The sequence below is a fragment of the Triturus cristatus genome, chromosome 5_1 (genome assembly GCF_964204655.1).
Source record: "Triturus cristatus chromosome 5_1, aTriCri1.1, whole genome shotgun sequence".
Lineage (NCBI taxonomy): Eukaryota > Metazoa > Chordata > Amphibia > Caudata > Salamandridae > Triturus > Triturus cristatus.
In genome coordinates this window covers 609597985-609623127 of record NC_140587.1, presented here as the reverse complement: position 1 = coordinate 609623127, position 25143 = coordinate 609597985, and the positions used below count along the sequence as shown (strand labels likewise).

Below are 25143 nucleotides of genomic sequence, written 5' to 3'. Positions count from 1 at the left end.
TACCGTACGCGTACGGTGGCGTGCGCGAGCGCGATTCTGATTGGCTGTTACATCTAAGTAAACATTCGAATCGGTCGAAACCAGGAAGCGGCGGCCGCCATTTTCTCTCTCGCACTTTGAGGGGGGGGCTGTAAACAAAGGCAAAAAACATATAAAGGGGCTGTTTAGACAGCGCCCATGCACATAGCCATGTTAGTTGAGTCCTCAAAGATCCCCCAAGGCCAAAAACTGTAAATTTTTATTTTTTGAAAATTTCGCAGATTACGCTTACCGTACGCGTACGGTGCGCTTACGCTAAAAATTTTAATAAAAAAAAAAAAACACTCTCTGTGCATGGCATATTATTCTCATCACTTACAAATTAAATTTAACAGATTACCTATCACAAGGAAGCGCATAATATGTCCTCCATGTGCGCACGGTGCGTAACGTGGGCACGCGGTGCGCGTAGCGCACTGCGTGCCCACCTTGCGTGTACGGCACTAACTGCGTAAAGTGGACGCGCGGTGCGTGAAGTGCACCGCGTGCTCACTGTGCGCGCACGGTGCGCGAAGCGCACCGTGCGCGCACGGAACGAACTGCGTTAAGTGGGCGTGCACGCCACGAATGGCGTAAAGTAACTTAGCATTTAAAAAAACGTACAAATTCACTGAAAAAACCATAGGTTTCACACACGTTATAGTTAGGAATTAGCATTTAAAAAACCTTGCTAATTCAATGAAAAAACCATAGGTTTCACACGTTATAGTTAGCTGGAAATTTTACTGATAAAAAACCAATGAAATTCCCCCGTTATAGTTACTGTAGGCAACTATAACTCACGCGACCGTAATCCTCTGGTGATGACATATGTGTCTTTATGAAAAAAAAAAATTTGTAAAATATGTATAGCTAAAATGTAATGGAAGAAGACATGGGCAAATAAGTGTCTAAATACAGTATTAGCATCAGCAGAGGATTGCGGTCGCGTGAGTTATAGTTGCCTACAGTAACTATAACGGGGGAATTTCATTGGTTTTTTATCAGTAAAATTTCCAGCTAACTATAACATGTGTGAAACCTATGGTTTTTTCATTGAATTAGCAAGGTTTTTTAAATGCTAATTCCTAACTATAACGTGTGTGAAATCTATGGTTTTTTCAGTGAATTATATATATATATATATATATATATATATATATATATATATATATATATATATATATATATATATATATATATATATATATGTTATGTTTAAGCAAGATGGCAAAGTCTCAGCCAGGACAACCCAGCCTGGGTTGCAAGGATGCTGTCTTCAACTCATCTTCCGCAGACTCTAAATTGTATAAGGAAAGGCCCCACACACCCTGAAACTGATCTGTGTTTTGCTTTAAAAATTAAAGGTAGCTGCAGAGCTCCACTGAAAATACAGACTTAACAGTTAGTCCGGTATCATATCATGTCCCAACAAAACATACCTGCATACGTGCGTTAGTCTGAGTGTGCATATGTGCATAGGTATGTAGGAGTGCTTGCGTCTGTGTGCTTGTAGATGTGCATGAGTGTGTGTGTGTGTAGATGTATCGCCCCTTGTTAATACTGTATATGTATGTGCATACTTGTTTATGTGTATGTCTATGTTCGCGTGTGTGTGTTTGTATGTATGCGCTTGTGTCTGTGTGTATGTATGCGTCTGTGTTTGCATGTGTGTGTGTATGCAGCTGGATGTATTTCTGAATGTGTGCATGTCTGTGTGCACGTTTATGATATTGACATTTACAATGCCAATAGCTCCAACTCGAACAAATGCGAGATCTATTGAATTTCTAATGCTTGTTATGAATTTCTGCAGTAAACCTTCTGCTGTTGAAAACTTTGATTGTGTTTTTTTCCATTTGTTGAGTGTAGTAAATGAAAGGTTAATCATATAAAAAAAATCATAAGAAAGGAGTACCTGGTGAACCACTGCTTCCTAGAACTTGTGGCATGTCAGCAGTCAAAGGAGATGCTTGGTAAACTCCAAAGGGTTGAAATAGCATCTGGCGGTGAACAATAAATTACAGCCATGCCCGACACCCTCCCATGCTAGCATAGGGCTAAGATTGTTACATTGCCCATTTTACAACTTCATAACAGATACTCTATGCTGATGGCCTCTTATACGAATGCCTTTTGGCACATGTTACACTATAACTACTAGCGGCTAATTTTTTCCAGCAAGACAGGAGGTTTTCACCTAAGCAGCATAAAGACTAGGACACACAAATAATCAAAATGGATGATACAGCTTTAGCTGTATATTTCTGATAAATAAAAAGCACACTGTTTTTATATAGCTTTTTAACAAAATGATTAACAGTTTGTATTAATTACCTTCATTTCAGATTGTCTTTGCAGATCAATCAGCCTTACCTTGAGTGCCAGCTTGTAAAATGTATGAGCAGCCCTGGCATATCCAGATGTCTTAAGATCAACACCACCTCCTGGAAACAGTATTCTGAAAAATGGTACGAAAGAGTTTCACTAGCTGGTTCTTAAATCACATTGAACTGTCAGCAAGGAAACTGTTGCTTAACCCCTTCCCCGCTCATGACGGAGCCGCTCCGTCATGAGCCACGGTTGCCGTGTGCTCATGACGGAGCGGTTCCGTCATGTCACGGCCGTTGGCGGCCGCTCCGCCTACGCGGCGCTGTTTCCCCTCCTGTGCGGGGGGACAACGCAACTGGGCGGAGTCATGACGGAACCGCTCCGTCATGAGTACAGCTCAACCGTGGCTCATGACGGAGTGGCTCCGTCATGAGCACAGCGCCACCGTGCTGCCCCCCCGCACCCCCAGCGCTGCGGCGGAATTCCCGCCGCAGCGAAGGGGTTAAAGCGGCAGACTGGATACCCACAGATACAAACGCAAAGGCAGGCACGCCCATTACAGTGAACACAGCTCAATAGACAACTAATATTGCCATGAAGAATGCAGAGAGACAAAGGGCTGCACTTATATTTTGGAGGGAACTGAAAATCCTCCAGTTGCAAAATAATATCCTGTTGGTGAAAGAAATTCAGTGGATTCTACTTTGTATATAGTTTCCTCCAGAAATTGGAGAATTCTGTTTCCTTCAAATGCTAAATGAGGCGTAAAATGTGGTAAAGAAAGAGCATGAGGTTCATTTGGAATTTGGAATAGAGAAAGCTTTAGGACCTGATGTACGAAGGTTTTTAACAGTCGCAAAAGGAGATTCAGGCCGTTTGAGGCTCCTAAAATGCCATTTGGAATGTACCAACCCTATTTTGCAAGTCGGTAACCTATTACCAGCTCACAAAATAGTCTTTGTGAATCAATATTAGGAATGGACATGCCAAGGGCATCCCTTCCTAATAGTGAGTCGCACGGGGATGTACAATTCCTGTGAGACCTGAATCGTAAAACAAGCACAGTTTACTTCAAGTAGGCAGTAAGCCAGTCACGAACGGGAAGGGGTCCACCCCTTATCCTTTGTGAATGGTAGCGAAAATATTTTAAGGAGCAGGCAGTGGTGCCACGGACCACTGCCTACCCTTAAAACATTCAACTAAAATGTTGCATTCTTCTTTTTGAAACGGATACGGTTTTTCTTTAAGGAAAACAGGCTGTATTTCTTAAAAAAAGAGTACGTTGCTTTATTTGAAAGCAAACACAGATATGGTGGTCTGCGGTCCGCAGCAGGCCACCATCCCTGTGTTATTGCCCATTCCTTAATGGGTCGCAAATTGTGACCTGCCCCATGAATATTAATTAGGTCTGGGCGGCGAACTGTGCTCCACTTTCGGAGTTTGCAGAGTTTTCCACACTCCACGTTATGCGGAGCTCGCGGGGTTCCGAAGAACTCTGCTTCGAATAGCAGAGTTTTTTTCCTTGCTCGCATTAGTCAACGTCAAGTTGGTGAGCACGAGTAAGGAAAATCCTCCTCCCAGCGAGATTTTTCCTCGTTTGCGATCATCAACATCGAGTTGGCGAGCGTGGAAAATCAACCTCCCTGAGAGATTTCTCAGCGCAGGCGATCAGATTTCTCATTGCGATTGGTCGCGTATGCTCGCGACCGCTCACGTTGAGAAACCGTCCGTTTGCGTTAAGAAAGCTGCTGCTCGAGTAAAAATCTACTCGAGCGGCAGAAAGGAAGCAGTGCCCACTTGCCCTGTGCATGGTGCCAGGCTTAATATTGATGAGGCAGGTCCCTTGTGACCCATTTGGGAGTCGCGAATGTATCTGAGACACATAAGTACATTTCATTTTACAAGTCTTTAATTGCTAGTCACAAATAATTGCAACCAGACACTCACAAAATAAAATGTTCGTACATCTGGCCCCAAATGTATCTGTCAAGGGAACAAGTCTCGCACCACCAGGGTCAGAATTAAGTTAACTTGTACTGGTTGCGGTTTGAGAGCACACAGCAGAGCAGGACAGCGTTTCTCAAAAAGAGTAAAGGTTCAAAACAAAATAAAACTATTCAAATAAATACAATACAATTCTTTTTTTAATTCAGTTAATTAAATAAAGCGGGCGCATAAAGGAGAGGCAAAAATATGTATGGTTATTGAGAAAATAATAACTGGGAAGGTATATTAGCAAAAATATATGTTTTCCATCATTTGTAAGAAGGAAAGCCCTTGCTTTAAAAAGTGTTTGTCACAGTTTCTGGATGCCATGGTCGAGCTGGAATCATAGAGAGGTATACCGATCCAAAAACGAAAGCTTAAAGACTGTATTCTTCTTTTTCTGAGAGCTCAAAGTACAGCTCAAGGAGAAGTCCAAAACAAAGGTTTAAGCATAATGAAAGCATAAATGGCAATTCAAACTGCTAAGTATATTCAATACATTTTTTTAAAAAACTGAATTTAAAAAGTATTTTACTGTTGCAAAGCTTGTGATTCACAATTTCACAAGTTCTGCACCCGCAAAATACATTTTTACTATTTACCCAAGCCCTTTTAAGAGTCAGAAAATTCTTTGTGAGGATTTGTGACCGTCTCCAAATCACAAATGAAATGTTGAGGATGCAGATCTTAAAAGTTCATAAAGGAGATGTGCCCCCTATGTTGCTTTAATTGTGCTACTTTCATATGCTTCCTAATGTCTTGTTAAATATTTCAATAATAAGTTTAGGCTATGTAATAAAAACAAAACAATGTGGGCAGCCAAATTACCAAAGAAAAATAAAGCATATGGAATCAAGAAACCACTGACAAAAAGATTCGCTAAATAATGTTAACAATGCAATACATTTGAACTTCAAATATTGGCATATTATTTTTACTTAGATGGACTGAGCCCCTAACTCCTTACCAACATAAGTATAGTGACCCTGTGCTTACTGGCATAATCGAGAGGGTGATCATAGGCTAGGCCTCAAGGAGTGTCCAAGTCTAAGCATGTGATGATCACTTACTGTTGCCAGGGATCACTGCAAACAGCGGGCTTTAGCTGAGACTGGCCCGGTGTGGAAGCCTACCTGGGTGCCTGATTCGAGGAACACTTGAGAGAACGATGAGCAACTCTATAATTGAGAATGATTCCATGTATTCTGTCAGACTGAGGTGCACTAGAGATTCCATCAGGGAACTGCCAGAAGACAGACATGAGGGGCTGGACTTGTCCTACCTACACCCAAGTGGGGGAGGATGATATTGAGGGAGTCCAGCTGGAGGACTCAGGGGAAGCATAGTGTTGACAATTCAGCCCTAGGCTGATAAGACACACAGAAAATTTCCCAGGGACATACTGACTCCTTGGCATCTCTGCAAAGCATGACAGGGCTGGAAATTGAGAAACCATATTGAACCCAGATCCATCAGCTTTCTAAAGGAAGCAAGTGGCTGATGTCCAACAGGTCACAATTTTGGGGTTGCCACAACCCGAAAGGTAGGAAGACTGTAGCTAAAGAGGTAATGAATGCATTTACCACAGTTCAGTAATGCAATTGAAAGATGCATCCCCAATTGGATGAACTTTTTCATCAACAAAGACGTTCTTAGTGGAATACGATGCTGGCTTTCACAATAGACAAAGCACTGAAACAGTCACTCTCAAACTTCTGGACAATCCAAATACATCCTGGACAATGGCGAATCATGCCTCCTTATCAATCTCAACATCATTTGACGCAAATGAACACCAAAACCTTACTGCAATGTTGGAAAACCAAATTGTTTTTTAAGGAAAACTATCTCAACTGTTTTCCTCATTCATCTCCTAATGACGTCAAATAATCAAAATAGGGAAATTAATGTCCGAAAAATCTCTGTTACATTGGAGGTTGCTCGAGGCTTGATTTTAACAGCCACGGTTTTCAATCTGCACCTTCAGTGTCTGAGTACATTGGTTGTCAGAGAAGGTGTAACCATCCAACAATATGGAAAAAGGTGTGCAACTTTATGGGAAGACTTCCTCAACGATGTGCTAAAACTCAGAACCTGCTTGACAAAGCTCCAAATATAGATGTTGTTGGACCTGACATTCTTGGTATTGTTTGCCCCCAAATTTTTACCTTCCATCCTCCGTTTTTTGCTAGCTTTGTTTTTTCTGGCTTTAGGGTAATACACGCTATACCGCTGCTAACCAGTGCTAAAGTGCCAGTGCTCTCTCCATGGCAAGATAGGCTTATACCCAACCAGCACATTTCATTTACTTGTTGTAAGTCCCTAGTAAAGGGGTACTACATGTACACTGGGCCTGTAAATTAAATGCTACTAATGGGCCTGCAACACACATTGTGCCACCCACGCAAGTACCCTTTTAAAAACCTTTTTCAGGTCAGCCAATGGAGCATGTGTGTGCAGTTTTAAACTGCCATTTCTACCTGGCAAGATAAACATGTTGTCAGGCCTAAACCTTTCATTTTTGATACATACAAGCCACCCCTAAATAGCCCATAGGGTAGGGTGCAGTATATTTAAAATGTTGAACATGTACTTCTGACTTTTACATGTCCTGGTAGTGAAAAACTCTTAAATCCTTTTTGCACAGTATAGCATTGGGTTACCCTATTACATTTAATAAGTGGTAACTTTCGATTGGGAGCAGGATGGAATATCAGATTGGGTGTCTAAAGAATTGTAATATAAAACCCTCTTTAATTGTGAAGTTGTATTTTAAGTCACAATTCAGAAAATGCCACTTTTTGAAATTTGGCATTTTCTTTTCCCAACCATTTGGTGCCTGCAGACTGTATCCTACGTCACATGACTAGGTGTAGCAGGCAGCTGGACTATGAGTATTGTTCCAAGACAGTGACACACAGTGGGAATAGGTGTTGGGAGGATGGGCCATGAATTCATGTGGGGGAGTAGCTGTCACCTACCACACTTGCACATCACAAAGGCTCTGCCCAGCACACTCACAAAGGGGTTTGACACTTGTCTTTTGTGACCCCAGACAGGCAGGAAGGCAACAAATTCCAAGCGCCTCGGGCTGGAAACCTCCAGAACCTTCTCCTACTTCAAAGTGGGCACCAAGTATAAATATTGGACCATCAGACCCAACTCATCAAGCCCCTCTGGACCTGTGGAAAACTCAGAAGGACTGCTGTGCAAGAAAGACTGCTACCTGTTGCCCGGATGCCTGAGTGAGATGGCCTGGACCTGCATCTTGAACCCAGAACAATCAGAGTCACTCCAAGGGGTAGTTGGCTGGTCTCCTGATGAGAGCCTCAGAGACAGAAAAAGCTCCAACCACCTTAAACTCAGCACCTGGACTCTGTCTGCGTTGATTCCTACCCTCGAAGTAATGTCCCCCAGTCCTGGATCCTTGAAAGTGGGCTTGAAGGTACTCTGCCAGCCCAGCTGTGGTCCTGTGAGCAGGACCGATGGAGTGCAATGCACCTGCTTGCAACCACTTCAGAATCGCAGCTGTGTGATGCATCTCCGATGCAGGACCTCACATTGGAGCCTCACAGCTTCTTCGGAAACGCCACTTCACGAAGCATCTTCGATGCAGGCATACACATCACAAGCCCCTCATTGACGGCATCCTCGATGATGATGTAGGACTTCCTATCACAGCGTCGCAGCTCCATCGGAACCGCACCTGTACTATGCATCCCTGACACAGGATCTCAAATCGCAGCCCGGCAGCTTCCTTTGAACCCCCGCTGCGGGATGCATCCTTGGCACAAGTCTTCCCAACTCAAGCCCCGAGGCAGTGGCATCCCAATAACAATGCAGGACTTTGCATCGCAGTACCACAGATTCCTCAGAACCGCCACTGCGCAACGCATCCTCGACGTAGGATCTCACAAAGCTCCGCTATTCAGGATTTAAGGTACTTTGTTCAGAGACTAACTTGGTCCCTGTATCTAGCCTGCTCTCCATAGTGGTCAATCTAAACTAGTGACTATGTCCTGGTCTAGCGCAACCAGACAGCCACAGTTGGCGCTTTGTGATTCTAGAGACTATTTTCACTTACATCTTTAACATTATATGTCTATAGTTGTACTAATGGAATGTTTGTCATTTTGGTGTCAAATAATGCATTAAATTGTACTCTATTTTTCTAAATTGGTGTGGGATTTTTCTTGTATTGTGTTTTCAGTTTATTACTGTTTGTGTAATACATAAACTCTTTCCACATTGCCTCTAAGTTAAGCTTGACTGCTTTGTGCCAAGCTACCAAAGGGTTAAGCAAAGGTTAATTTGGCGTTTGCTTACGTTTCATCCTGACAAGAATTGTGGTTGCTGCTTGAGTAGGTTTTCACCCCCCTAAACCAATAACCCATTTTCCTACAGATGTTATACAACTTTCTATCACTAAACCCTGAAAAAGAAATGTTTACTCATCATGCCGTGGTACTAAATAATTTTGACCATTCACTCTGAAAATCAAGAACAGGTATATTAAAAGCTAAGGGCCTGTGCTCCTGTCCAGCACCACCAAGCGGGGATACAGCTGCGGTAGGGTCTCTGCACTCGACGGACTATCACAGGAAAGATGACATCACCATCAAGGACTCAACTGCTCAAGATCTGTCTTGAAGAAGCCAAATGCATCTAGCTTCTAAGAGGCAGGAAAAGGACAGTGGGCAACATGTTAGAGCTACCATCCATGTATGCATAGGATCATGGGTGGATCACTACTCTAACTTTGAGAAGAGGGTCCAGCTTAGAATCTTGTACACAGTTATATAGTTATGCACAGGTATCCCAGTCAGTTTGATTGGACGTACCTGGATATTGGTGTGCTTAGTCATCCCTCATCCATCTCACAATGATCTGTCATGGGCCTCCTTCTTCGTTCTTCTTGAAAGGGGGGGGGGGAGAAGGACCCCCCCTCCAGCAAGCAACCCCGGGTTGGAAGAGGGGTCCCAATCCCAAGAGCTGCTTGACTAAATGATTATGCAGCACGTCATTATGAGGAGCGATTGAAGGCTACTAGAGCATGAAGAAGACAGTGAAAATTGTTCCCGAGTCCGTTATGTGTTGCCACTTGGCAGTGTTGTTGTAATGTTCCCTTTAGCTTTTGAATACTGTGGGCAAAACATTAGCAAAGATGTGGCACCTTTACTAATATTGAGGTTAATATAGGATGAGGAATCTAAAACTCAACAAGAAGATGTCTGCATTTCTGGTAAGCAAAGAAAGCCGATTTATACTGCACTGAGTATAGTCCATCGTGAAAACTACGTTTCAACAGAAACTTCAACATGTGTGCAAATTCAACATAAACCGCCCAACTCGAGGAAAATATCTGACAGAAAACAGGTAGCATCAGGGGAAGTAAATATTTCCACTAAGTCAAAGGATTCTCAAAGAAAGAAGCCTAGGAAGTAGGTGAAACTAGACATATAGACCAGCTGCTTAGTATCACCTCACCCACTAGCTGCACCTGCACTAATTACACATACTCATAAAATGATGACCCTAAGTGTGTGGCTACAGTGTTAAAGAATTTTAAAATTATGGTTCCACTTTTTCCCCTCTGACAACACTGCATTGAGTTGAGAGATACATGATCCTAACACGCACAACAACATACATTTTCAAATGAGAAATATAACTAACAATATTACTCAGAAGTAGGAAAGTTAATAAGAATGATTTCAAAATGAAGACTCGGCAGTAGCTTATACCAAAAACAACACTTACCCATTAATTGAATTGAAAATACTTTCATACTCTGCTTCTGTTAGGTTTATTCTGAAAAAAAAAAATACACCATTAGATCGTATGCCCCAAACCTGTGAGAGGACCTCTCCCAGTGTCATAGTCCTCCCATTAGTTGTTCAGGAACGATCTCAAGACTCTCCAATACATTTACCCCCTCCTCCCTCCACTCAACAAAGTCACACAATCCCCAATAGGTCCTTCATTTTGTGTCAGGTAAAGCAATATCTCTGTGGGGGTATTGTATGCTCAATTCAGTTGTGTGACAGCACCTCTGTAAAACCAAATGTGTTTTTGCATGCAATTTCCTCCTGCTTGAATCGCTACAGCATGTAGAATTGAACTAGTTAGTCCTGGGTTCAGCATGTTCCTCCCCATTCTGGTCCCGGAAACTTGGGATGGCTTGCCCCAAGGTTGGAGATACCTGTTAGAATCGGTAACTCTTGCCCCAGGATCTCCTCTCCCAATTGCCACCCATCTCAAAATGAGGGCCGATGTAAACACCCTAAAGTTTTTTCTGTGACCCTGCAGGCGGGTCAAGTACCTTTGTTGCTATATTTAGTACTCTACTGTTTATAGCAACAGGATTGTGTTCTCTAAATATTCCACATAAAATAAATAAATCTTTCAGATCCAAATCAAGCTAATTAATATAAACAAAAAGGGGGATACATGACAAATTAATAGTGGATCGCTAGTCAATGTCAGGAGAATAACTATGGACTCCCCAGCAACTCATATATGAAAGAATATCTTTAAGATGATCTACATTGGCAAGCGGCACCTCAATCAGTTGGAGCTAGTGAAGATGAACCATGTGTACATTTTTCCATCTTATTTGTAATTTAGATAGAACTAAGCAAAAAACAAACGTTCCTCTATAGCTACCAAATGAGAATAAGGATGTGTTCCACTAAGATGGAGCCTGCGAGTGAGAGGACAGCCCTGGAGTATTCACCCACAAATGTTTATACTCGATATTGGCTTCTCCTGTATCCTTTTTCCTTATCCCAGTAGCGCCTCTGGTGAGCCTTTTCAGATGAGATGGACAGGCTGTGCAGTTAGGAGTGGAGATACCCTCCCTCTTTCTTTTACCATTCTTCTGACTTTCCTAAAAACGTTTCAAGAAAGTTTCAATCCTTCGACCTCTCCAATCATCGAAGAAGTAGAAGGCAACAGACACAACATCAATGGATTTCTACACTGCCTGCACACCCTCTTTCTAGGCCTTGAAGCCTGTTTCTCACAGTGCAGGGGCTACAAAAGATGGTAAGATAAAAAGAGGAATAAATAACTATATCACATTTTATAGCCACAATTAAGTCATTTACCTCACTGCTGACCTCTCGAACTGGCAGTGTAGCTTTGTACAAATTCAGAAGAGGACCTTCATGTGAATTGTAATTATATTGTTCACACTATTGATATCACTTCCACACACTTGTGTGGTATCCCTGTCACTTAATTTCTTTTTAGGAATCATGGGGTGGAAATTCTGAGAGACCAAAGGCTACCTCCCCATTAGTAGTTTAAACAGACGGTAGTAAGGAACAGACGGAAACCATTTGTTGCTTTATTTCTGTCTCTAAACTGGTTAATTTTGCATGCTTTATTTTTAACTGGTCTCATATTTGCCACTTACAATGTGATTATACTGCAACGTAAAACCAAGTGTTACACCTCTACTCTCTGTACATCTTAAGGCCCTAATATGGATGCAGTTGTATGAGGTTAGAACACATTCCTTTGCAACGCATGCCTTTACCATGCATGTGTTACGAAACGAATGCCATTTCCACACATAACCTTTACCACGACAATGCCTTTACCACGCATACCTTTACCACGCATTTCATTGTAAAGGCTTGAATGTTAAAGGCATATTCGTGGTAAAGGTTTTTCCTGACCCCTGCCCCAAGTCCTAAAACCAGTCCCCCCAGCCATCAGTCTTGGTTTAGAAAAATATTCCTGCCCAGTACCTATGAGCGACCCTTCTAACAAATACCCTTCCCCTAGAACCGTAAAAACGGACACCTGTGCGACCCCCCCGTCCCCAGCCCTTCTTAAAAATACCCCTCCCCTGAGCCGTAAAAGGGGACCCCTGCGCAACTCCCGCCTCTTTCAAATAAACTTAAAAGCATAATAAATATATTTATTAAAATAAATAATTAACACATTAATTTAAAATCCCCCGTACCTCGCCACGACGTCACCGCTCCAGGTTTTTTAGAGGTGCGACGCACATCGTACAGAGGAAGCGGAAGGGTCAGTACGCTGATAGCCTCCACCACCCTTACCACACACATGCCCTTACCACACCTATCTTTACAACATAATTTGTTGTAAAGACATGCGTGGTAAAGGCTATGCGTGGTAACAGTGCACACCCTTACCACACACATACCTTTACCATACATACCTTTACAACATCATTTGTTGTAAAGCCATGCGTGGTAAAGGCTATGTGTGGTAACGATGCATGTGTGGTAACAAATACGTGGTTATGGGAATGCGGGAAACAGCCACGTTGTAATGGCTGTTTCCCATTTTAACAGAACTTTAGATAAATAACGCCTCCATGGAACAGAGCTGATGTCTATGTTCAATGTTTGCAACACTGGACATGTTGAAGGTCCCCCCTAGTGTTTATTCCCTTTCTTTCAAAACTCACATTCATCAAACGTTCTAATTAATTTTGTCTAGTTACACCGTTAGTCTCACATTGCCATTCTTATAGTCATACCAACATTTAGAAAGCTGTTGATCTTTTAACCGACGGTGGTTAAAAGAAAAATAATAATAATAATAATAATACAGACAGAGATCAACACATTTTTACAGTTCAGTCGTAAAGTAAAGATATTTATTTTGTATGGGATGATCTCAAGTTGGTCGGTAAGGCCATTTGTGCAAGTTATAGCATCAAATCTGACCGGGACTCAAAGAAAAAGAAATCCATTTGGAGTGACAAATCAAGTTATGGCCACACAATACATTACTATGAAATGTTACTTTCTCAGATTTTTAAATATAAAAAAGATAATACAGATATCAAAAGATACAATAGTTGAGGTACTCATGAAACCTGGAAAGGAAGAAATAGGAAAGGTGGACTAGGGAGGAGATGATAAAGATAGTATACACTATGTCAGTGGTTCCCAAACTTTTTTGACCCGTGGCTCCCTTGACCTAATTGGCAGTTGGCCGTGGCTCCCCACCATTTTTTCCGGGTGGGCGGCTGGGGGATGTAAGCCCGACCTCGGGAGTACTTCCTGTTGTCTTCCTTAAATTAATTGGGATGCAATGAAGGTATTATAATCATATTTGTAACAAAATACGAAGATAACAGCTGTTTAATAAAAATTTGTTAAGTGTGAAGCGATACAAGATTAATAGCCAAATATGTTTCCATGCAACTTTTTTTAACCACACAACAATAGTTCAAAAGCTGGGGTCAAAAGGGCGAGGCCGGGCCAGAGAGCCAGGCACAGCTGAGGCAGGCAGGGCCAGCAGGACTAGGCAGGGCCAGGCAGCGCCTTTGTTGCATTTACGCCCCTGTGCGAAGTCAGCACCCGGTGCGGTGGCACCGGTCGCACTGCCCTAGAGCCGGCCCTGAGTGAAGGGTGTCAGAGCACTGTACATAACACACACATTACACAGAGACTATCAAACATAGGTGTTCAAATCAGTGTATAGGACATGTTACATAAGACAAGGGATAACAAGGGGTGAATTCACATGTCATCCATATTGGTAGGCAGTATAGTTGAAGAGTACTTGGTCTGGAGAAGCACAAACTCAGAATTTCAAATGTAACACAACAGATTGGGGCTCTCTTTAATGACAAGAACAGATTTGTACACAAGTGAACCATTTGCTCAACATTTCAATAACGAAGTCTGGGGGGAAAACCCATATCTTCTAAATCTATACCTTGAAGTCTGCCACCAGTTATTTTATGACAGTTATTAGCTCACTGTAAACTGCAACTAACAAAAGGAAATCTCTGACAAACGCAGTAACCCACGGACATGTTTACGTTACAATCAAAAGACCCATTCTCCGGAGCAAAGACGCACAGACAATGGCAACACTGAACCGATTAATTCAAGTATTACTTCAATCAGGTTTTGTGCTTTCTGTTAGTCTCCCTAAATAGGATAGGAATGCTATGTGGGTCCCAAACTCGCTGTGCCATAGGACTCAAACGGCACCTCAGTGATGAGGCCAAACAAGGCCAGAACCGGACTTGGATTGCTTGCATTCCTATTTAGAGAGGATCTGGTTTGGGAAGTCATTGAGAAGCTACATGCATAATTTACTGCTGCGGACAAACAATGCTCCAAGTTACTCTTCCAGGCGCTGTAGTATTAAACTGCCTGTGACGTCTGTTAGACATTATATATGTAACTCGCCATTTAAAAAAAGATCTTGGATAAGGATCAGTCCTTTGCGCCACCACAAGCTGCCCAAAAACATTTTTCTGGGTTAATTTATGTCCCAGTCTGTTCAGGTGCATTTCTGCACTTAAGTGCCAGTTCTTCTAAGAGTGAGTGCTGAGGCTCGAGCTAGTTAAATACCCCGCATGCCAAGGGATGTGGGCTTTGGACACATGGAGGTCAGGGGTCACTGCGGCTTCGGGTGAAGAGGTTGCACTCTGTGTATATTAGACACACTGGGTCTGCACTATGAGGGGCCAAGCTCACTGCAAGGGGGAGCTGAAAATAAACCGGCGAATCCCCTCTCCCCCTCAGCCTGGTTACAGACAACCTCAGCTGCAATGTCAGTGAGAGCGTGCCGTGCAACACAGTCACTGAACGGACCCCACCGGACCCCACAGGAATCCCTCCCTTGCCAGGGTGTTTATGTGTTTTGAGTCTGCCATTTAGTGCAGTATTAAACCTCTACTTGTACTTTGTACTCTTTTGTAACATGCACATATGTCACCTTTTCTTTTGTAATTTATCGTTTGGTACCTCTTGTATTTTGATTGCCTTTGATACATGCACAACGGCCACCACTGCCTCATGTAACGTAACTTTTGTTTTAGTCACTGTTTTGAGTGTCTGCCATTTATTGCAATTTTTTTACCTCTACGAGTCTACGTGTACTTTGTATGCATTGTGCATGTTACCATTAAGAACGTACTACTCTAGCAGCTGGGATTTTTCTTTGCAAAGTATTTGATAACCCAGTAAGTTTGTTCAGTGCATATTTTTTCTGTTTAACTTCTGATTTGTGGTTCCCGTTCATGTGTATTCGACATGGTTGTGGTTCGAAAAGGCATGCAGTTTCCTTACAGTTTGTGCACAACCTCTAAAATGACCATAAGATTATCTTCTGCTGGTACGAGTTTTTCTGTCATTATTTTGCATATAAATAAACCGCTTAACACAGCGCTAACGTTTGATCTTTCTCATTAGCGAGAAACTTTGACGGCTCTTCACCCCAGAGGCGCAACTAGAGCAAAATTCCGGGGGGGGGGGTGGGGGGGGGGGGGCTGAGCAAAAATTTCGGGGGGGGGGCTGAACTTTAAGCAATAGGCAGAGTGGAGCTGCAGGGGCTCTTGGGAGGGGTGAAACAACAGCGAGGCCTCATTGACATGCAAATGGTCTTTTAAAGACCTGTGAAATGCTCGGGTGCGGCTGCTTTTTTGCCCGGGAAGGTGTCTCATCCCGGGCTGCCACACACGATGGGGGAGGGGGGGGGGTGTTGCGCGCCTGGTTCACCCTGCAGACCACGCAGCGCTTGCCCCTTCTCACTCACACGTCACTCGCAGTGCCATCATGCCATGGCTCTGTGTGTATGTAAACAGCGCGCGCTTCAGGCTGCGCCCACTGCAAGAGCTCTCTGCTACCTCACCCCAGCCCCTAACAGCCCCGCTACTGTGGCTTCTTGGAAGCGGTGTGCGTTTCAACACCTCATTCAAAAGCTGTTTTTTCTAGGGACAGTGTCAAGGTTTGATCCCGCCGTTTTTACAAGCGGCCCTTTGTCTGCACGCATTGTGGTCGCGGCGCCCCTGGCACCTCATTACGGCGCACCGGGGTGCCGCGGCGCACACTTTGGGAACCACGGCACTATGTAGTAAACCATGTATTATCGATAGTTGGAAGATAGTAGCGATAATATCATACCAATATAATATTTCAAGTGAAGATATTCCCACTAACTCAACAATTTCAAATAGGTCAACAGTAAGTCCTAATTCAAATAACAGTGTTACTGGCTAAAGCATCAACAGTCCTAATGATAACATCAACAGCATGAATATAAATAATGATGGTAATGAATTAATAAGGAAATGAAAAAATAAGTAATTCCCTTATTGTAGTTCCTAATTAGAAGAAAAATATGAAATATTACCAGAAATAGAATATTTATTAGCTAGAAAGGGGTTCTAAATTTGGATGAAAGTTCCAGCATTGTCCTGCAATCTATAAATGAGTTTTTCATATGATGCTATTTTATACATTTCAATAAGCCATTCGTCATGTGTAGGGCATTGTGGTGTTCTCCAATGTCTTAATATACCAATGTTTCCTACAGTGAGTGCAATAGCTATCAATCGTCTTGTATGGTTTGTGAGATTTGGGATATCAGTAACATCATGTAATCGAACTAATGTTTCCATTAAAGGAATGGACACTTGCATAGCTCTGTGTAGAGAGGCAGTTATGGAAGACCAATATTCCTTCAAAATTGAGCATCGGAATAAAGTGTGTAGTATATCGCAGTCTTCCTGTGGGCACCTCCAACAGGTAGATCAGTGTAGTAAACCTGCTGACTTGAGTTTTTGTGGTGACCAGTACCAGTTATGAAGAATTTTGAAAAGAGTAAATTTCATTCTGGCCTCTCTGATTCCCTTATCCATGTTCATAATAACATCCTCCCATTCCTCATCGGAATAAGCTACAGTAATTAACCCTTGCCATTTGACATGAAGCTGTGCAAGTAATGGGTATAAGTGTAATTTATGCACTATGAGATAATACAATCCAGCGACCGCGCCTTTGAATTTCCCCCAAATCTTTTAAGTATTATAACACTGGAGAGTCCTCAACTATCCAAGGAAATGGTCCTAGTCTACGAAATAGGGCTTGTTTTAGTTGTAAGTATTTCCCCCCTTGGGAGGCAGGGAGTTGAAAATCTATCTGAAGCATTTCAAAGGTTTTAAGCTTACCTTCTAAAGTGAGTAAGTGATCCAAAGTTAGAATACCTGCTCTCCCCCATATATTCTAGGATATAGTCTGTTTACCTATTCTAATATCAGTGTTATGCCATATGGGGGCCTTTCCATGCTGTCTTGGGTCACTCTTAAGGAGTTTGTGGGCATGTATCCACATCTTAAATATAGATTGAATAATAGGGTTGGAAGTTTGTAAAGCAGGTGATTTATGATTGTAAAACATGTGCAAACCTGAAGTTGCCTGTACAGTTTGTCTTTCAATGAGAACCCATAGTGGGGGGATCATCCTGTCTGGGCCAAAGATAAACCAATTGAGATAAATAGAGGGCTGTATAGTAATGCTCAATACACGGTAAACTAAGACCCCCATATCGCCTGTGAGCAATCAATTTTGATATTTTAAGTCTAGGTCTCAGGGATCCCCAAATACAGGTCTTAATACCTTTGTCAATATCTCGCAATATTGATATTTTAACTGTCAAAGGCAACATACCTAAAACATAAGTGAAACGGGGTACTATAATCTTTTTCACTACCTGTACTCAGTTAAGATGGGACAATTTTTCATACTCTAACTTCGTTTTGTCAATAAGTGGATCTAAGTTATCTTGAATCAAACGTTCTAAACCTGTGTTGATATAAATACCTAAATACTTCAGGCGGTCCACTTTCCATTGAAAATTTTTCGCTCAAAATAGCTGTACCCCTGGACAATGGTAGAGCTTCACTCTTATTCCAATTGACTTTGTAGCCAGAAATGATCGAGAAGCGAGAAATGGTAGACATATGTCAAGGGAGTGAAGTAGGCAGATCAGCAAGTGTGAGCAATATGTCATCTGCATAAAGAAGTATTTTTGAGATCCCTGCTGGTGTAGGAATGCCTGCTATTTGTGAACACTGTCTCATTGCCGCAGCCAGCGATTCAAGTGCAAGAAGGATCAAAAGGGGCGATAAAGGGCATCCCTGGCGGGTACCTCTTTGCACTAAAAGAGATTTTATAAGGAAACCCCCACAATTCACTTGTGCGGATGGTGTCTCATATAACCATTTGACCTTAGAGCTATATTCATTGCCTAGCCCCAGCCTATGTAGTGTACGGAACATATAGGCCCATTCAATACGGTCAAAGGCCTTCTCTGCATCTAAGGATAAGGCTACTCTGTCTTCTCCAGCATCCTTGGAAAGCTAGATTATGTGAGTGCGTAGATGGTTACGAGAATTTCTGCCTGGCATGAATCCCACTTGAGAATTATGTATGAGTTTCGCGATAACTTGTTTGAGTCTTTTGGCGAGAATGGTGGCTAATATCTTTGAATCTGTATTCAGAAGGGAAATTGGACGATAGTTACTGCAGTATAATGGATCTCTCTCAGGTTTGGGAAGAACCGTTATGATAGCTTTATTTGTGAGAGAGGAGAGGCTACCAGTTTCCTCTGTTTCTTTATAGGCCTCATAAAGGGCGTCTATTGCTTCTGGTGTTACCCAACGGTAAAATTCCCCAAGAAAACCATCTTCTCCCGGTGCTTTATTGCATGGAAGATTAGAGATTGCTTGGGCAATTTCATCTTTTGTTATTTCGCCTGCCAGTATGAGCCGATCTTGTTCATTGAGACGGGGAAGTGTTATTTTATCAAAAAATTCCTGATCTTTGTGGTGATCATCATCAACCTCTGAGCTATATAACTTCTCATAATAATCTGCAAATGTATTAGCTATTTCCTGAGTCTCAGTTATTAGCTTACCTTCAGAATTATAAATAGCTGGAATAGCTGTCATAGCATCTCTCTGTTTTAATCGTGCCGCTTATAAACAACCGGCTTAACAACTGAAGATTAAACTGCCAAACAAGCAGATCGATCAACAGACATTTCAAAATGTTAGCCCATTTTTTATTTTAACCATCCACCGCTCGGAGGAGATAAATACTCAACAAGCTTTCACCGCCTCACACATCCATTTCAAAACACAGCAATCTGAATGTTACTTTGTTGAAGTCGCCATCATGTGAATCACCACTAAATTCAGACTGACTGCATGTACGCTATATTTATATAAGATTTCTCTGTCTAAGGGCCAGATGTACGACGCATTTTACTGATAGGCCATTTGCACTGTTGTACATCAATGTTTGGGACTTTCAATTTGCGACTCCAAGTGGCAAACATTGAGGGTCGTACATCTGGCCCCAGACTGTAACTGTAAGTCACCCTCTGCCTGCTAAATTCCTTAGAGAATGAGGCTCATCGTTTTCATGTTACTGAACAATGTCAGCATAACTATTTACATTTCTGTGAAATGTTAAATGAGTCTATCAGTCACAGTCTATGCTAGTGTTTACAGATGATGGCAGGTTTCGGCAACTTTGGACTGGGATGCAGGGATGTGTTCCTCTGAAGCCTGCAGGAGATATTGGTGTTATCTGCCCTACTGAGGGGAAAAACACAACTTCTGCCGTAATGGTACGTTCTAGTCTATGGGAAAGTTAAGATCTGGTGTCTGAATCTGCCCCGATGTAGCTAGATGCCAGGCAGCTCGAAACGTACTTTCCCATAACGCACTATTGGGGTCTACTGGAACCTCTGGATCAAGGGTCTGCCCTTTTCAGCCGTCAGGCACTGTAACCTCAGCAGACAAAAACGAAACACCTAAGACATATTAAAATACTTACATAGTAACATGTTTGTATATAAATATATTAACAATAGAATAGGTGCCTGCACCTTTCGCACTTCCTGGTGTTTTAATCATGGAACTACAAACCCCATGAGGGACTGCTCAAAGATGTATTTATTTTCAAAATCTGCTACAAAAAAGCTGAGGCAACTCCTAATCAGGCCTTACAGCATGCACTTAACTAGTTTGTAGTGAGACCAAAAATTAAAGACATTTATTAAGCAATATTAGGAATTCATCACACAAATTTGCATTGCAGACACATATGAAAACCAGCATTAGCCACCTATGACAGTTTGATGGTCACATTTTATAAACTCTACATCTCAGTGAGTAGATATAATTCAAGTTCTGATTTCTTTACGCAAGGCTTTAGATGTAAGGTTTTCAGCATCCACCCCTTGAATTTTTTTCAGTTTTTCCTCATCTTGCATCAGAATGAAAGTGCTGTCCAATTGGTCATAGTCAATTAGTTGCCCCAGAGTCTATTAAGGCATAGATTTCAAAGGGTCTCTTAACCTTTGTGACAAGTACATTGGTCTAGTAGTGAGATTTCATGCTGACCGATTAATTGCATCGACTTAAACTATACCTCGGTCTGTCCTTTAAGGACGAGTTTTCTCGCTATTGCCAACAGTGCGGGACAGTTCTTTGCAAACGCATTTCCTGATGACACCAAACCAAGGAGCTCTAGGAAAACCCTTTATGTCTGACTTGCTGAAAGAGCATGGTTGCAGTGTTTGTTTTACAGCCTTTGATGTCAGCTAATGTCTTTCCACAGTATTAACAAGGAAGTTCTTGGAGGATTTTTCCTGGCCTTTCTTCTATTTCCTGTTTGATATACACATTAAGTAGGCACCCAGATGTCCTGCTAGCCTCGATGCACATTTCCAAATTAGTAAAAACGTTTATACAATAACTGGAAGTATATATGAAAGAAGTAAAAAATGTGATTGCCAGACATGCCAATTAGCTGAAAGAAAATGTCGATGGACAGTGAGTAATAAGCATGTGTTATGTTATCTTTAGTCAGATTCCATGAGGTCATGCCATGCATTCTTTTTATTTACCTTATTGGCACTACTCGCGCTCCCGCTGATTCCAGAGTTTTTACATACGAGGCAGCAATGTAAGATTTTCCAAAATGATAGAGATGGCCAAAGTGTGTTTCTTGTGCTAATACTCCTGAAATGGATGAAAAATACATTATGAAGGATTACATTTCTGTTTACCAAAGCAACTGATGAGTGATACAGTTCGATGTAGTTCAGAGGGGTATCCTGTATATGTCAATAACATTTTTGTGCAAGTGTCATAATAAGATGAAGAAACATCAAAGTAGGGCATGGGAGCCCTAGACATCATAGTCAATTACAAAGACATCTGATTGCATGGAGTGTTCACTAAATCATAGCCCGATCAGTTATCCATCACTTGCTGGGGAATGTTAACACATACATACATTAATACAGATTAACTCTTTTGTGGCTAGGCTGCCCTGTAATAGTTCAATGTGCTAACAGTAAAACCAAATCCACAGATTTTCTTAAGTCAGAAAAACATAATACATTAGGCAAGGAGTCATAAGTGCATTACACATTTTTAGGAAAAATATCCATATTTTATATGGAAAAATGGGAGAATTTTCAAAGCAGATTAACAAGTAGACAGTGTGAACCAAAAGTATGTGCTTAAGTTCCAACAAGTGCATTACATTCTCTTGTTAGTTTCAAACACGATCCAATATGCTTCTTGTTTTAATTAACGGTTAGCTTCCAAATTCACTTGTGTTGTTTTCAAGCAGTTGCTTAAACGCGACGGGCATTTCTTAATTGCATAGCAATAATCTGTACTCGATTATCCTCAGTACAAAACAGACAAAAACTACACTGATCAAAAATGGGAGTCCGCCCATAACAGAAATCAAGTATTAGATTGAAACCATGGTATGTCTCAGACGTTATTTCTTGACGACAATTTATTTATTAATTGAATTTGTTGAGCGCGAACAGCTACCCCTGAGGGTTTCCCGGCGCTAAGAGACAGATTGACAACATCAGGCAGAAGAGTCAGAGATCGAAGAGCCAGGTCTTCACTGCTCGGCAAAATCGCATGTGACAGTTTTCCATCCATAGTGCCAGTGGAAGTAAATTCCACAGTCTGGGTCCTAAGTTCGCAAAGCTACTACCGCCCATTCTGGTAAGTTTGAACTTAGGTACCTAAAAAAGATGATGGGATGAAGAACGGAGAGCCCGAGTAGGAAGATAGGGGCTGACAAGGGCCTGAAGGTAGACGGGTGCTGATCGGATTTTGATCTTATGCATAAAGCTCAAAGCTTTAAATTTTATCCGGTTTTCAACACGGAGCCAATGCAGCTCTCTCAGGCGTTCTGTGATGTGGTCACGTTTATGACAGCCACAGAGGAGCCGAGCTGCAGCATTTTGTACCAGCTGAATGCGCCGTGTGACGGTCTTTGAGGACCCCAGATAGAGCACGTTGCCGTAATCCAATCTGGAGGTCACCAAGGCATTCACAACAGATCTCTGGGTGTTTTTGGGGAGCATCCAGAGGATTTTACGCAGCCATCGTAGAATGGTGAAACAGGTGGCTGTGACTCTGTTGACCTGATCTTTCATGGATAGTCCCTTGTCGATAATTACACCCAGGTTGCGCACTTGTTCAGATGGAGTTGGAAGAGGACCCATGGTAGTGGGCCAGTGACTCAGGTTCCAGAGATCAGGTTTGTTGCCAAAAATCAGGACCTCCGTCTTTCCGCCGTTTAACTTGAGTAAATTATTGCTCATCCATCTAGATATTTTGCTGAGTCCAGTTTGCAACGGGGAGGGGGTTGTGGGATGAATTTGAGACAGTGAAAAAACAATTTGTGAGTCATCAGCATAAGAATAAAGATTTAATCCAGAACTTTGTGCAACATAAGTCAAAGGTGTGACATAGAAATTAAAAAGGAGAGGGCTAAGGATAGACCCTTGGGGTACCCCATGGGGGGAGGGATAACTCTTAGAGGACGAAGACTTGGAGAAAATTTGAAAAGTGCGGTCAGACAGAAAGGATGCGAGCCAGTCCAATGCTTTGTTTCCAATGCCAATGGCCGCGACGGATTTGAGAAGGATACTGTGTAACACAGTATCAAAAGCTGCGCTGAGATCGAGTATGATCAGCGCAACTGTTTCTCCTCGATCCAAGAGCAGACGCAGGTTGTCCGTAACGCCCAGTAGGGTCGTCTCTGTAGAGAAACCGGGGCGAAATCCCGATTGGGAAGGATGTAACAGGTTATTGTCAATTACAAATTTTGAAAGATGGGCATGGATGTGACGTTCCAAGATTTTTGAAAATGCCGGTAGTAAAGAAATGGGACGGTAATTGGCGGATATTTTGGGATCGGCTAGTGGCTTCTTCAAAAGCGGGGTGACCATGGCATGTTTCCAACAGCTAGGAACAATAGCAGTATCCAGTGAGTTGTTTAGCATTTTGCAGATGGTGGCTAAATGCGAAGAGTTCAGAGAGCGTAAAATCGGGGCGGGCAAAGGGTCCAGCAGGGATCCTGACTTGATTTTGCTCAATGTTTCTGAAAGAGTTATCGGACAGAGATCAGGCCAAGCTAGCAGTAGCGGTGAAGGTGACCCAGAGGAGTTCATGGACACGTTACTGGTCGGAGGGGAAATAGAGGGAACTTGGGTTTTGCTTTGAGCGAGAATGTCCTGATGTATGTTTGTAATTTTAGAAATAAAGTACTGGGCAAGCTCATCGCATTTCGTGTTGGACAATTGGGGAGGTGTTGCCGTGGTCTGTGAACCAGCGAGCTCTTTCACCACGTTAAATAGGGTTTTTGATTTATTTATTGCTTCGTTTATGGATTTGTTGACGTGGATGGCTCTGGTTGTAGCACACGCCTTATGATAGCATTTCAGCTCAGTTTTATAAGCGGTACCCGATGTAAGTGAGTAGTCTTTCCTCCATAAGCGTTCTAATTTCTTGCACTTTGATTTGTGCAGACGGAGCGTCTCATTGTACCAGGGCGCGGGGGCTTTGTGAATAATACCTTTCTTGTGGGTAGTGGGAAGACAGGTATTTAAGGCTTCCGAGAGCCAGTCATTAGCAGCACTGGCTAACCCATCCATATCATTGGACGCAAATATATTTTCTGGCTTAAGATCAGATAGAATTTTATTGAAAGCAGCAGGGTCGAATTTTTTCCACTCTCTTTTCTGTGAGTAGGGATCAGGTTTGTAAGTGGGTGTGTTCACATAGTTTGTGACAGTAAATTTAATTAGGAAATGATCAGACCAGATGATGGGCACCGCCGCGGAACACTTTACATGGATACTGTTAGAGAAAATTGGGTCTAAAAGGTGACCGCCTATATGGGTGGAGCCCTTGTTGGATAAGCTGAGGTTCATGGAAGCAAGGTCTGCAATAAGATTGCAGGCCAAGTTGTCGTTTTGATCGTCCAGATGAACGTTCAGATCACCAATGACGAAGAAGTTGCTAGATGTAGATAAGGCCGAAGCTATGAGTTCAGTGAGCTGTACCTGCCAGGCGTTGCCAAGACCTGGAGGGCGATAAACTAGTAGACCTGAAAGTGTGGCAATGATACACACAAACAGAATTTGAATATAATGTTGAATATTTATGTCCTATTAGTGGCAAAAAATAATACGCCAGTCAGTTATACTTTCGGCATAAAAATGCATAGATATCATTGAGACTTTTTCTCTGGGTTTTAGAGCTATCAGGAATGTCGGAGTCAATTGAATGGTGGCTAAAGCCGTTTACCCATGTCTCGTGGTTTATCAGGTAGGAATACACTCCAACTGGATAGCCAAGTTACTCCCTTTGTAAGCTTGGCTCTCCAAAGTTGGCAGAGATTCGCTAAACACCAAAGGCAGACACAGCAACATGCGTCATACTGGTCCTCATATTGTCACAAGATTCACTGCCTAGCAAAAAAAACTAAAACTGCAAGGTTGATAGGCATTCTCTCCCCAATAATAATTGCTCAGCAGTTTATGAGACATTTCCTCAAATGTATTTATGGAAATATTTTCATTTATTAAGACCCTTTGCACCCCAAAATTAGTTACACATTCAAGAACGTTCCCTGATGAGGTAGCTAAATTCGGTTTTGTCCCAGCAAAAAATGCAAATATCGA

The 25143-nt window shown here is 42.3% G+C and overlaps 2 protein-coding genes across 2 annotated transcripts in view; one reads left to right on the top strand and one right to left on the bottom strand.

Moving 5' to 3' along the window:
* Window positions 1–25143, bottom strand: part of GGH (gamma-glutamyl hydrolase) — a 161202-nt gene that overhangs the window by 76623 nt on the left and 59436 nt on the right. The window contains exons 2-4 of the mRNA XM_085605539.1: window positions 21043–21157; window positions 10096–10146; window positions 2395–2479 (exon numbers count right to left, since the gene is read on the bottom strand). Of these exons, the coding sequence (XP_085461665.1) occupies window positions 2395–2479; window positions 10096–10146; window positions 21043–21157 (251 nt within the window). The remainder of the gene's footprint in view (window positions 1–2394; window positions 2480–10095; window positions 10147–21042; window positions 21158–25143) is intronic.
* Window positions 1–25143, top strand: part of LOC146831274 (uncharacterized) — a 210733-nt gene that overhangs the window by 173923 nt on the left and 11667 nt on the right. The window lies entirely within an intron of this gene.